Source organism: Peromyscus maniculatus, chromosome 17, assembly GCF_049852395.1.
Source record: "Peromyscus maniculatus bairdii isolate BWxNUB_F1_BW_parent chromosome 17, HU_Pman_BW_mat_3.1, whole genome shotgun sequence".
NCBI lineage: Eukaryota > Metazoa > Chordata > Mammalia > Rodentia > Cricetidae > Peromyscus > Peromyscus maniculatus.
The window spans coordinates 38,149,324-38,163,960 of NC_134868.1; the positions used below are offsets into that span (position 1 = coordinate 38,149,324).

The 14,637-nt window shown below is 39.4% G+C and overlaps 1 protein-coding gene across 4 annotated transcripts in view; it reads left to right on the top strand.

Annotated features, from left to right (window-relative positions):
- Window positions 1-14,637, top strand: part of Tnks (tankyrase) — a 159,493-nt gene that overhangs the window by 75,301 nt on the left and 69,555 nt on the right. For all 4 annotated transcript variants that reach the window (XM_042262492.2, XM_006973957.4, XM_042262494.2 and 1 more), the window contains 2 exons: window positions 9,512-9,548; window positions 10,280-10,355. In XM_042262492.2, the coding sequence (XP_042118426.1) occupies window positions 9,512-9,548; window positions 10,280-10,355 (113 nt within the window). The remainder of the gene's footprint in view (window positions 1-9,511; window positions 9,549-10,279; window positions 10,356-14,637) is intronic.

Sequence of the window (14,637 nt, forward strand, 5' to 3'; positions counted from 1 at the left end):
AGCTTTCACAATGTCTTAGTCATTATTTAAATCCATCCTTTTTCTTGTGCTTGCCTACTGGGGCTTATCAGTTTCTCTGCTTCTGCTGTGATTGCAACTTTCTAGAGACCGCCCCACCACACACACACACACACACACACACACACACACACACACACACACACGGTACAGTAATGTAAAATGCCACGCTCCTTTCATTGAAGGAAAAGCATATTGTGGAAAAGAATCGTGGGGAGTGGAAGAAAAGCATTTTCTCGTATTCTGTCACTGTTAGTTCCTTTAATTGAAAATCTCTCCAGGGGCTTTAATGAGAGAAGATGAACTCCCTCTGTCCTTGGCTGCCCAGAGCAAAATAAGAACAGTTGTTAGTATAAAAACCAAGTGCTTCAAACTTTGAATCACATTCTTCTCCTCGTTACTATCTTGGGTGTTCTATCTAAGTCAGGCAGTATTGGGTGCTTTATTTTGTATTATCCCTGACCCTCATAGCAACCCCATAAAGTTGCTCTTTTTTAAAAAAATGAGAAACATGAGATTTGTAGGAAGGTTAAATGACTTGGTCAAACTCACAAGGGTCGATAATAGCATAGCCCGAATTAATTTGAAATGTTTGGCCCTCAAGTGATGCTCTCTGTTAGAACTCCTCAGTGACTCCCAAGTCAGCCCAGGCCCTGTCCTGCCCCTCCAAGAGACACGTGGAGCATTTCATTCAGTTTTGCACAGCCATAGGCACATGCCATTCTTAGCTTTATGATCAAAGTGAAGGTCGAAGCAAACTACTAGCCTGCTATAATGAGGCTGAGGAGGAAAGAAGTGCCAGTCAAAGAATCCTCATTTGTCCTGACACTGCATGCTGGTGAAGAGAATATATATAGGTTTGACCTCAGAGGCTCCTGGATCCAGGAATGCAAAGCATTACGTTTAGCCTCCTCAAGCATTCTTTTGTTGTTGGGGCGATGTTCAGCCATCAATTGCCAGAATTTTCACCTTCTGTTCCACAGGCCATATTGTTTTCTCCTATCTAGAGAGCTAAGTGTCCTCCCCACACCCACATTAAGAGGCTGTGAAGAATCTACCAGTTCCTACTTGTCCAGAGCTTGACCTGCTAGGATCGACACTTGTATCCATTCAAAATTAAATGCATTTAATAACACAAAGAGAAAAGTAAATGAATTAAACACTTTGAAATAACAAAATGTATAGCATTCTAGAAGTATTTGAACAAGTGTAGATAGCCCTGCTCGTCTTATAGACCCACAGCTTACATTATGATAGTCTGTTGGATGTTCCTAGTAACTGGCCTTGAACTACCAAGAAAAGTATAGCATCATTTTTCAGATAATCCCTATTGAATGCATAGAAGTATATAATACAGTTCAAAAAGAAATTCTGTTAAGAATAGAGAACTTAAAATACAAAATTAGGGCTGGAGAGGTGGCTCAGAGGTTAAGAACACTGGTTGTTCTTCCAGAGGTCCTGAGTTCAATTCCCAGCACCCACATGGTGGCTCACAACCATCTGTAATGAGATCTGGCTCCCTCTTCTGGCATGCAGGGACACATGCAAACAGAACACTGTGATGTGTAATAAATAAATGAATCTTAAAAAAAAATACAAAATTAACAGTTACATTGAAAACTCCGCCATCTATCCTGCTCTGTAGTCTTTGAGTGTTCCAGGAGTTAGTGTTTGTGGTACCAGGCTTTTAGCAAGGCCAGTGATTAATTTTACATAAACGTGACTGATGTTTATGAGAGACAAGTACGACCATCAAAGAATTAGAAATGCCAAAATACTCAACACCATCTCCTAATGTTTGTAATATATACGTGAGGTATTATATTACAATGTTTATTTGAAAAAAATCATTTTTGATTAAACCTGTAGGCAAAATTGATCTCTTCATCTAAGAAACTGAAAGATGTATAGTAGCTGCTGCCTCAGAGCTGTGAGGCTGTATGAACACAGTGCATTGTGAATTATAGGAACCATATTGTTATCTTTGAAAAGAAGATTGCTTCCCTGTAGTCCTGGCTCTTATCAGGGATTTCTGCCCTTTGAATGCATCAGCCTACTGAAGCCCAGAGTGTGTGAGACACCCATCTGGGAGTTATCAGACCACCACCACCACCACCACCACCACCACCACCACCACCACCACCACCACCCTGCTTCTTGTGACAAGTTTAATCCTAAAGAATGGCAGACTAGTGTAGAAGTTCATGTGACTATTTTTCTAATGATGTAAGAACTGTCTTGGACCTCATTGAGCAATGGGGTGGGTAAACTAAAGTAGAAATGAATGTGGTAGTTGTGATTTAGGAATTGAAGACATAAAGGATGAGTTACAGAACTATTGTAAAGAAGGTAGTGGGAGGAAAAAGTACCTAAATGTAATAACAGAATGGAAAGAATTTCAAGTAGAGAGAAGACATTAAATGGGGCATGTGGTGGCAGAGCTTGTCATTTGATGTATTGGTTTAAGTTCTTAGATTTTTAAAAACATGTGAATGGACCACTTCTTACAAAGTTAAATATATATTTAATAAGCAGCCCAGCAATCAGCATTACTACTAGATGTTTGTCCAAGAGAAATGAAATCATGTGTCCATACAAAATGGTTTCCATAGATGCTTATAATAATGTCATTTTACAACCACCAAAAATGCAACCCCGGATTTCTGTCAGCTAGGGAAAGGATAATCAAATTGAAGTATGTTTATGTAATGATATTGCTGTTTTTTTTTTATTGCATTAAAAAAAACAAAACAAACCCCTACTCTGTCTAGTGACAGGGACAGATTTCAAAAGCATTTACACCAAGTAAAAACAAGCCTAAATTCAAATGTTTATGTGTTCACTAATTCTGGTCAGATGACTTGACATTGGGGGCCTGGGCTAGAGGTCTGTGCTTGAGCATGTTCAAGTCAATAGGGTTCAGTCTCCAACAGTGGGAAAAAGGAGAAATGTCAAGTAAACAAATAGAAACTTTAGGCACAGAAATTAGACCACTGGTTGCCATGAAATGGGGCTTCACAAAAATGTGAGAAATTTGGGGGTGCAATAGAAATATTCTCCGTCTTCAGTGGTATCTGAGAGAGAATTGGAGTGGTTAAGAGCATTTGCTGTTCTTGCAAAGGATCGGAATTAGCTTCCCAGCACCCACACTGGAAACTCATAACTGCCTCTAACTCTAGCACCAGAAAAATCCAACACCTTCTTCCTTCTACTGGCTTCTACCAGCACATTCTTACACATGTGCATACATGCATGCATGCACACACTAAGTAAAGTTTAAAAAACACTTTAAAAGTGTGAGTGTACCAGGCATAGTGGTAGACACCTTTAATCTCAGCACTCAGGAGACAGAAGGCAGGCTGGATCTCTGTAGTCTACATAATGAAGCCCTCCTCCCTCTGAAAAAACATGAATGTAACTATGTAAAATATACATCAATACATAGTATGATAAGACAGTTTTACCGTAGCACAGAACACCCCTGGTAGAATCTGCAAACATTCCCTATAGCATTCATAGTTGTCAGTGAAATGTGGCAGTTATGTGCACCCATTTCAGACTTTAAGGGAGTGTGAACTAGGAGGTCTAGAAAAGTGCTAGAAACATGGCGCGGTGGCACATGCCTCTAATCTCAGCATCTGGGAAGCAGCGACAGGTAGATCTCTGTGACTTCAAGGCCAGCCTGCTCTATAAAGCGAGTTCCAGGCCAGCCAGGGCTACACAGTGAGCCCCTGTCCCCCCAAAACAAAAGCAGCCCCCTAAAAAAGCTCTGTAGCCTCACCTGCTGGTGCACACCTGTAATCCCATTGTTGGGAGTCAGGGTGGGAAATCATGAGCACAAATTCAAGACCAGCCTGTGTCAACATATTGAGCCCAGGGAGGGAAGAGAAGGGAGGATGGGAAGATGAGAGAGAGAGAGAGAGAGAGAGAGAGAGAGAGAGAGAGAGAGAGAGAGAGAGAGAGAGAAGAGAGAGAGGAGAGAGAGAGAGAAAAGAGGAGGAGGAGGAGAAGAGAGAGAGAGAGAAAGAGAAAAAGAGAGAGAATGAGAATAAAAGGTCATCAGTATAGCCAAAATTATTGCCAAGTGGATCAAATGTGCAATTTACTTTTCTAAACTGCTTGCTTTCTTTTTTAGAGCAAACATTATAATTGTATTTTATGTTTGATTACCACGTCACTCAGCTGCCATTGGATAGGTGTTTGGTAGTGGGCAGTCTGAGGTTCCAGGTCCTGTAAGCATTGTAATGTGCCTTGTTTAAAATGAGAATTCGTTCCTTCCTTCTTTCCTTGTCATCTTTGTCATGTATCTACAGGTTCTTCCTCTGCAGTGTGCTCTAAAAGGTCATTTTCTTTGAAAGGACAGTGGACCTGGTAGACTGGTTAACAGCTTCCTAGAGGAACATATCTTGAGCATTACTATCCAACTTTAGAGATTATAGATCTCACAATACAGCCCCCCTCTTCATCAGTGTGTGTTTATATCACCAGTTATAATGGAGTTGTCCTCTCTGGTGTGGAAGGATTGGGACCAGCTTAGTCAGTGTTTCCCTGTATTTCATGGGGATGAAGCAGTTGTTGGATAGTAAACATAAAGAAAAATTTAGAGTCTTGATTGCAAGAATTTTAACAGTAAGAACAGGGGCTAAACGGGGGCTTCTGAATGATCAGAGCACCCTTCAGTTGCAATACAAGTCCCACCATTGTGTTGCAGGGGTGTGCAGGCATGGAAGCGAGTGCTTGTCACACAGACAGTTCCTGCACACTACTGCAATACAATGGTGGGACTGAGCAACAGAAGGCGTTAGTTTTGTCCTAGTTAGCTAGTTAATGTTAGCTACTGAGCTTTTAGGAGACAATTGAAGTAAAGGAAACCAAAAAAAACTCTCCACAGCCTCAAGTGTTCTGTTCTGAAAAATTGTGGAGTGTTTCCTTTGATTGCGACCTTAGATTGAGCTGATGGTATGGACTTTGAAGCCACACCAGAAGAAACGAGAAGATTTGATAGGATTCAAGAATAGAAACAAGGATTGAAAACCTAGGAAGACTTTTGACGTTTTCCCCTTGTCTCAGAAGTCTTCATGAAAGATTTTAGAATGAAAACAATAGGTTAATTATTACTAAGACCCTGTTTTCTATATAGAGTATCAGTCTTTTGGAAAATTAGTTTGCCTGAGGATCTAGCTTTAATGACTAGAGAATAGATTGTTTCCTGGTCTTGTAGCTGAAGTCTTTTCACAACCACTTAACTGGTTCTGAGTCTTCAAACCAAAACACAGTGAAACACATCACTTCAACTAATATTTTATTCCCCAAATAGGCTGTGGGTTTGGCTAAAAGAATCAATTTTTTGTATTTGCTGGTACCACAGTGCCAAGATTTCTGCATCAGCTTACCAGTTTGTGCTACTGGTGAGCACTGTACAGGAGTATCAGGATTGTCGGGTCGGGGGCTGCTGTGCCCCCGGCACCAGGAGAGTGCATGCATTAACTTTGATGGAGATGGTGATGGAGACTGAAGGCTTTGCAAAGGTCTGCCCTTGAGATATCTAAGAAGTTCGGGAATTCAAGTGTGCTGTGGAAATGTGAAATGTGTTGATCACTTGAAGAGACCCAGAAGAATTTTCTTCAGTTCTCTTCCTGTGGTCCAGTGGTCCATGTTTATAAGCCCAGTGCTTCAAAGTGGTTCTGATGGGAAATTTGGGTTTATTATATTATTTAAAGCTACTAATTCTTGGATTTATAAAATGTTCTTGTACTTAACAGTTTGGTTTCTTTCCTCTAATGTAATCCTGTCTTTCAAAGTTCAAATTGGGTGGTTCTTTGTCTGCACATTAGTCTAGTTCCAGAGCCTGAGAGACTGGTGGATCGTAGTAGAACTAGACACTCAGTTTGACTGCTTTAGGACCAGTTCATTAACTAATGAATATGATAGCCACTGGGCGTGGTGATACATGCCAGTAATCCCAGCACTCAGGAGACTGAGTGGCAAACAGATCACTATGAGTTCGAGGCTAACCTAGGCTACAAAGCAAGGACCAGGCCAGCCAGGCAGGGCTAGCAAGACTGTATCTGAGAGAAGGGGACTTACTTGTTAGATCTGTTCTGGAGCTACAGGGTTGGGTGATCTAGACAGGTGACTTTCCAGTTACATCTCTTTCATTTCATGTGTAAAGCAAGCATCACTCCGGGCACGCCCTGTGTGTTGTGAAAGCAGAGGACAGAAAGGTCAGTTTTGTTTTTTTTTTCCAGTCCCTTACTGCTTTCAAAATCTGTGAGTCTGTGCTCATAAACTTTCCATGTTATCCCAGCTAGACAAAATGGCTCAATTCGGCACCGCATTCTGCTTTGACCCTGCTAGTTACAGTGTTGAAATTGATGTAAATCAATAATCATGACTTCTGTATGTTTCTTCAAAAGAAAAATTTGCCTGTATCCTAAGAGAAAGAGAAATTATTTCTAACTACTTCAGAGAATATGAAGGGAAGTTTATTTTTAACCTTCATTCTGATTTCATTTATAAAACATTAATTTGTGTATCTGTATAGGCATATATATGTTTGCAGGTATCAAGATTTGATAATAATGACTATTTAGAAAGGAAGCAAACATTGTGCCTACTTGTTTTCATCCCACTTTATTCTAATGAAAAAGTGATGTTTGAGGCCATCTATTTTCCTCATTCCAGGCTTCTCTGACTTCATTTGTCTCGAGCTCAGCCATTGCTGCTCAAACTGGATATTATTAAAGAGTACAGATGCTCCGTAAAGCACCGTGGTCTCAGCCAAAGGGAAACAGATCTGGTGCTGTGGCCGCTAGTAAGCAGCCCGGGTTTGCTGTCGGTGTACAAAGGATTCTGAATTCATTATGCTACTTTTTCCTGTGAAGCAGGGTGTGAGAAATGGCTTCGGCTGTTGACTCATTGTGGTCCTTGGGCACCAGATAGTGGATGCTGGAATGTATTGCAGAAAAGCTGATTAAAGTGCTAGGATCTCTAACAGGAAGCGTAGAATCATCTGTAATGCATACTTACATATTTCTTTTGAAAGCATTGCCGTATTATCAGCCTATGCAGAAAGGAAGAGCATTATTGCAAAACTACCTTTTTGGTGAAAAGAGCAAGCTGTGCATGCTTAGGACTTTGTGCGGGTAGGCTGATTGGAACTTTGAGGAGCCTGGGTCCTTTGCAGTTCTGCCACTTAGCTGATTGAATTCTATTTCACCGTGGCTTGAAGTTAAGTAGTTACTTGCAGTTCACAATGCAAATATGCATAATCCAGAACGTCAGCTGTCAGAGCCTAATACCTCGTCACCATGTCCTGGCTGCCTTTCTTCCCAACAACAAAAGTTTGCTGGAGTAAAGTATGGAAATATTTTATGTTGTCAGTAAACTTAAAGATGCTCAAATACAATGTATTTTGCATTCTTCCTGTTAAAACATTTCAACATTTTCTCAGCAAGCTCAAACTTGGTCCTTGCATTTCGTCTGCCTCATTGTCCTGCAGATGTCCTTGGCCTTTCTAGGAAGAGCCAGCATTTCCCCTCTTCTCTCCGGCCTTTCCTCCTCTCCCACATTCCTCACCTGAAAGCCACTCCTTTCTTCTTTAAAACTCTCCCGAAAGACCTCCTTAACCCACAGTCAGCCTGTTCCTAATCCTATTGAGACTAGCCAGTAAGCCCGGAACAGTATTTCATAGATTTCCCCACAGTCTGCTGCAACCGTGTGCTTACTGTTCTCACTCCCCTTTAATAGGATAATATTCCTTTGGAATGCACGAGTGGCTTTTATAGATATATTCCATAATTTGCATTATTTAGATTATAATTATTCAGGCTTTTTAGTTTTAAATTTGACTTTATAACATCATATTTGTAGTATGTTCAACTTCCATATTGCTGTAAAAAATGTTTAATGAAGGGAAGTCTTTAGCTTTGAGCCTTTTTGGCCAGAAGATACAGTTTTACTTTTGCGTGGTTAATTATTAAACAACCTGAACTACAATTTATAGGAAATTGGAAAGACTAATTCTGTGATTCTGAAATTGTTCAACCTACCATATGGAACTGAGGGATGCATAGAACAGATTTCATTGGTATAAGATTCCCTTAAATTATTATTCCCTTAATAATTTCAAATAAATTCTATTTGAAAACATGATTATAGTTTTTAGATTTTAGCCTAGTTCCAATCCAAGAGACAAGACAAAGGCAAAGCTATATAATATTTGTTAATAGTGGATTATAGGATTTAAGCAGCTACTCAGTGGTCCTTGGTATCTTTGTAGTGTTTGCATTAAAATAGTTCAACTTTATGGCAAAATGCAAAGAAAATGTAAAGAAAGATATGACCACAAATAAGTATTTTAAAACAATTCAAGGTTATTATTTAACTTTTATTTAATCTAAAGTTTTCTTTTGCTAATGTATACCTGATATTTTTTCACAGATGACATGTTAAGACAATTTGTATAATTATCTCTTTAATGATATTACCAACTGCCTTATAGCTGAATCATAACCCTGGCTGTTCTTTTTATTTAATGAAGGAACAAACACGGTGTTATTATTGTTAAGGTTCCTTGTCCCTCAGTTGAGCTCGCAAAAGAAACTTGTTAGATCTTGAGTACTCTAAGAAATCTGCCATGAAAGATTTGTAATTTCTATTTTCACTGATACATTTTGAAAAGTCTGTTGTGAAAAATAGAGTAACATTACCCATGGCGTAGTAACTGGTTCCCTGCTCATTTCCTGAGATGCCTACTTCCTAAGATTTACTGTTGCTAAAATTGGGCGTACCGAGGATAAAGGCTGATGCAGGTTAGGTTATTGTTGCCGGTTAAAGAATGTGCTCTCTGTTTTGGTTTTGGAGCACTGCCTCCAAGAGGCTCGCTGCGTTTGGTACGTAGTTCACGTATTTCTCGTCTACAGACCTTCCCTGTCGAGGCGAGAAAGGATTCGTGGTTCTGATATTTACATTTCTTTCTTTCCTTTTTCTTGCTATAAAGCTCAGTGATGGTAATCAATTAAAAAAAAAAACTTTCCATGCCGTTAGAAATAAAACTGAGGTTTTTTTGAAGGCTAGTAATTCGTACCTTTAAAGAGCCACATTATTTTGCTTTTGTCTCAAAATGTATTATGCTTCACAAGTATACTGTGACAGCCTGAATACAAACGGGGGGAAGGGACATTGTCTTGAGCTGGCATGCTGTTATCAGAGGGAATGTGTTCCTGGACTCGAGATTTAGCATTCATTGGTTGTCTGAAGAAAGCTATTTCATCTGAGGATTGGACAAGAAGCTGCGTCAATTTGCTGCCCGTCTCCAAGGCACTGGTGATGCTGCCTTCACAAGCTGGCTAACGTCACGGCTCCATCACCCAGCGGGGTGTGGACTCTCTTTTTCTGTTCTTCTCTATTTAATTCTCTATTTGCTGCCTACTGCATTTCTTAATCTGTCTTCTGCCAAATGCTAACAGCATGATATTTTGCAATCATCTAGGTGAATACAAAAAAGACGAACTCCTAGAAGCTGCTAGGTAAGTGATTCCATTCATTTTAAGTGAGTATAATGCATCTAAGGGAGGAAAGGGGGAGGGCGGGCAGGTGGAGGAGTATAAAGATTTATAACCTGTTCTTGTCTTGCTTGGCTTTTAAGGGATAGTGTGGATAAGGTCTACTAAGTCTTTGTGTACTTTATTTTACATTGCTAGTGGGCACAATGACAGAATCCGTCACTGTGCTGAGTAGTGTAGGGCTAATTTTATTTGTAACCTATCTTGAGGTACCTGCAAACGTTTCAAAAGATATGTTTGGAGTGTTTCTATGCCTATGTCTTTCTTTTGCTTTGAAGATTTTTTCCCTAGCCAAGCTTGAAGGAAAGACTTAGTGAAGTAAACGTTAAAATCCTCAGCTGTTTTGTTGATGGTGGTGATAGTAATGGTCGTTTATAATTTAATTGATTACCTCTTTATAGAATTTGTATTTTTAAACTCCAGAGTTTTATATCCTATTTTCATAATAAAGTTTGTTTGTAATTAAAATGACTCTATAGATAAATTTTTAAATGTAGAAAGCTACATTACCCAAGATATCGTAACACTACATAATTGACAGGAATTATGTTAACTGAAATAAATATTAAGACATGCATTGTGATCCATATTTAAAAAATAAGGCAACATCTTTGTTTTCCACTCTTAATGAAAACACCCGTAAATACTCCTAAGCAGCCCTGTGATTATAGAAATTGACTCCCTGCCTTTTATAGGAGTGGTAATGAAGACAAACTGATGGCCTTACTGACACCTCTCAATGTGAACTGCCATGCAAGTGATGGGCGCAAGGTAAGTTCGTGCCAATGCTTCCAGGAATAAGGTCTTGCTTTACAGTGCAATTCTGTTCAGTGTGCTCTGAGTACGTACGTACGTGTTTATACGGACATATTTGTAAGCTGTTTGTACTGGCATCTTTGCACTGTGAAATGAAATGCTGCTCTCTCTTCCTGGTGGTTGTGACAGCTTCATGGAGCTAGGGAAGTGTGGATCTTAAGGAAGCTGCCCTCTTAAATGTCAGACACTGAAAGTTGTTTGTTCCTTGAACTGCACGCATTGTTTTCGGTGAATAAAATTAACATCGAATTTTCTGTGTGCCATGATGGAAAGGATATTTATCTTTGTTAGGACCTATGCATTTTTTATTTATTTGGTAGATTTGTCTGATAGATATCAGTACTTCTTCCATTAAAGGTGAGAAACTGCTAATGATATTTTAGATCTCTGTAACAGTTCTGCTTTTTTCTTCTTCGTTGTGGCATATTGTAAGAAAGTAGACATGAGAGAAATATTCTGCATAAAGATACACTTGTCATAACTGTAAGGTAATGTATAAAATGCGCAGCTCGCAGCCTCACTATCTGCTCTGTACTCCTGCTGAATATAGAACGAAATGTAATGTGTTTCAGACTGTGGTAATTGACTGCGAAGTTTGCAGTGATTTACTTGGTAGACTGAAAGAGCCCCAGAACATTCTCTCCTGCACTAAACTAGCAAATTCACTGAGTTCTCTTCCTCACTCTGGGGAGGTGATTTTTAAGGGTAGATGCTCTTTTTTCCCTGTGGTTTTGGAGTTGCTGTAGGGATTTTAACCCCTGTGAGTACTTTGAGCTCCATATTTTATTTGGATCATCTCAGTAGGTAGTTCCTTCTCTCACTGTGTGAGTAAGAGCTTTCTCATCTGGAGTGGGTGGAACTGTGGACTGTAGACGGAGCTAAAGCCCAGCTTCCTTGACTTCTCCATAACCCTCTAGTCCTGGGAAGTTGGTGGGCAATTTCCTGTTCAGGAGATGAACTAGCCATCCTAGCTTCATCCCCCAGTCCTCAGCCCTCTACAGGACAGCCCCATTTCTTTTTTCCTCTCCCTTCCTTCTAGCTGGAACCAGTGTCCTTACCCAGTTCCATGGCTCTTTTTCTGCATTAGCCACATGGTTTTTGCCGTTTTTTGCTTCCTTACATTGTGCTTTTGCTTACCATGACTGTCTTCTCTGTTCTGTGTTTTGTGTATTTTGCACAGGATCAAGCCTGGCATCTAGCAGCAGCTTTAGAGTATTAGTCTGGTTCACTGACAAATGTGATTTTATCCTCCGAGTGAGAAATCGTCTCTTCCCTTGTCTTTTAGGAAATTAAGTTTGTAGTATGTGAGTGAGAGAGTGTATGTTTTCTGTTAGTCGTACTTTGTACTCCTTTGATTTCTACATAGTTACAACATGAGGAAGAACTATATAATTTTCATGTATAAGACATCTTTAGGCACATACTTGAGCTATCATAATGAAGGATTTCTACTTAAATAACACGATAATATTCTAAAACAATGCATACACACTTAGATTATCAGGGTTTTTTTTCAATTTAAAGCAGATAACAAAATTAAATAGACGTTTATTAGGGCTTATTGCAATGCATATAAGGAATCATTCAAAGTTGTCATCTGTATGCAGATCACAAATGGAATTGCATATATCAAGGTTGGTGATGTTTCCGTTTAGATTTTTATCCTCATTTGTGGCACCGAGTGATGCTCACTAACGTGCATCGGTTGTGTGAAGCCGAAAGCTGTGTTCTCGGTGCTGTGGGGACTGGTGTCATGTCATCCTCTTCTTATGATGGTGTTGTTTGCCTTCGTGCAGTAGGTACCAAGAAAACATGTGAGCCAGTCCAAGCTTATAAAGTACAAGGTTCTCAGATATTTGCTGTATTTTTTAAGACATTCTCATGTGTTTACTAGAATGAGGGGACTTGGTTTTACATTTTAGAAGGATAAAGGTACCTTTTTCTGTGTGGTAAGTTAGTGAAATATTTAACATTTTACCTTTTGGCTTTTATATTAGAACAGGTCATACAATCAAATCCTGTTTGTAGAGCCTTTCCAAAAGACTGCTAATGCCGGACTGGTTTCTACCTTAGTTTTACTACACTTCTTGGTATGTACATTTCCAAGGCCCATAGAAATGTAAATTTACAAATAGTTTTAGAAAGAAGTGCTCCTTATACAGTCACTGTGGGTGGAGAATTGCTCAGAGATGTGTAGGGGGTGAGATTTAATGTTCTTCTTAGTGTTGTATGTGGGGTTGCACACTAGCGTAGTTTTCATTGTCTTGTGACTTGAAGATGATCTCTTTGGTAACGGGAGTGGTTCATATTTTGATTTCCCACAGATGTCTGTTTGTCCAGCCTCTAAAAGTACTGACAATCATGACATACCAGGAAGGCTCTGCTTGCTTTATCTTGTGCTTTGCTTTCATTTTTACCAAAAGGCAAACTCACCATAAGATGTCTACTATGGTATACACCTGTACTCTCAGCAACTTGGGGAGGCTGAGGCAGGAGGATTGAAAATTAGCAGGGACAGCCCAGACTACATAATGAAATCTTATCTCAAAAAAACCAAAGAAAAGAATTTTTATAGACAGAAAAGACCACATGGGAAAGTAATAAGAGAAGAGCAAGTGGATTGATTTCAAAGTGACTTCTTTTTTTTTTTTTTGTTAACTTTTATTGCTTCTTTGTGGATTTCACATCATGCATTCCAATCCCCACTTATCTCACCCCCTCGAATCCGCCCTCTGCCCTTGCAACCTCCTCCCAAAACCAAATTTAAAAGAAAAACCAACCAAACAAACAAAAACAGAAAAAGCAAAAAGAAAAGAATCTTGTTGTGGAAGCTGTAATGTGGCCCATTATCTCATTGTCCTTCTGGGGCTGATCTAAAACTACAGGCTGGCCTGTGACTCACAGAGATCCTCCTGCCTCTGTCTCTCTAACGCTGGGGTTAAAAGTGTGTGCCACCAAGCTTCACTTTTTTTTTTTTAAGTTGAGACAAGGTGGCTTTCTGGTCATACTGTGTTGAGCTGCCCTTTAGAGAATTTGGCTAACATTCTTGTAGTAGTAGTTTCTCATCTGCCACCAGACCACAAATAACTCACAGAGACTTCTTATTAATTATGAAAACTGCTCGGCCTTAGCTTAGGCTTGTCCCACTAGCTCTGATACCTTAAATTAACCCATTTATGCTACTCTACATTATGTCGCATGCCTCATTACCTCATCTCTCCATAACTGCCCATGCTGCTTCCTCTGCCTCTGGCTGGCGACTCTGCCTTCTTCTTCCTGGAGTTCTCTCTCTGCCCAGAAGTCCTGCCTATAGCTCCTGCCTAGCTATTGGCTGTTCAGCTTTTTATTACATTTTATTACACCAATCACAGCAGTACATTTTCACACAGTGAACAAAAATTCCACACTTCCCCTTGTGTCTAAATAAAAAGGAAAGGTTTTAAATCTTATACAGTAAAATTATATACAATAAGAACAATTATCAAGGAAGAATTCACATTCATAATGTCCAATCTATTTGTATTTGTCAAATTTGGAAAAATTACTTTATTATCTATCTTATCTTGATGAGTCCAAAGTTTTATGCCTAAATCATTTTCTAATATAACTTATATTACCATCTTAAAAATATCTTTTTAGACTTAACACCTTCTTAGATAAATAACTTAAGCTTTCATGTTTTTTAACCTATAAACTTTACATATTTTATGTAAGTTATTTTTCTGAATTTGGTAACAAGGAAAACTGTACAACTATCTAGTCTTCAATCCCTATCAGAGACCCAAGAAGGATAAAATATTACCTGAGTAAATAGGAAGTACAGAACAAACAACATCCAAAACTATAGAAATGCCAAAGAGAGCTGGCTGCCTGGACAATAACCCAAGGTTCCTCTGCAGTGTGGGGGCATCCATCTTTGGCCTACATGCCTAGATTATCTGATAGACTTTTCTGTGAAGCAGGGATTTTGAAGGACTGTCCTGCCTTGTCTTGGCAAAGTTCAGCACTCTTATCCAATTTGGATAGCATATTTGTCATCAGTTGAGGCCAGGGCAGTTTCTTGCCCAGTGGCTAACTTAGCCACAATAAAAGCAAACTCCATGGAGGTTCTTCAATGTCCATCATCCTTTTTTTGAAGTAAATTGATGCTGCCAGGAGCAGATATGTCTTACTGTCATGAAAAGTCTTAGGTTATTAAAACATCTTAAATATCATATTCTTTATGTCTCTGAAATGT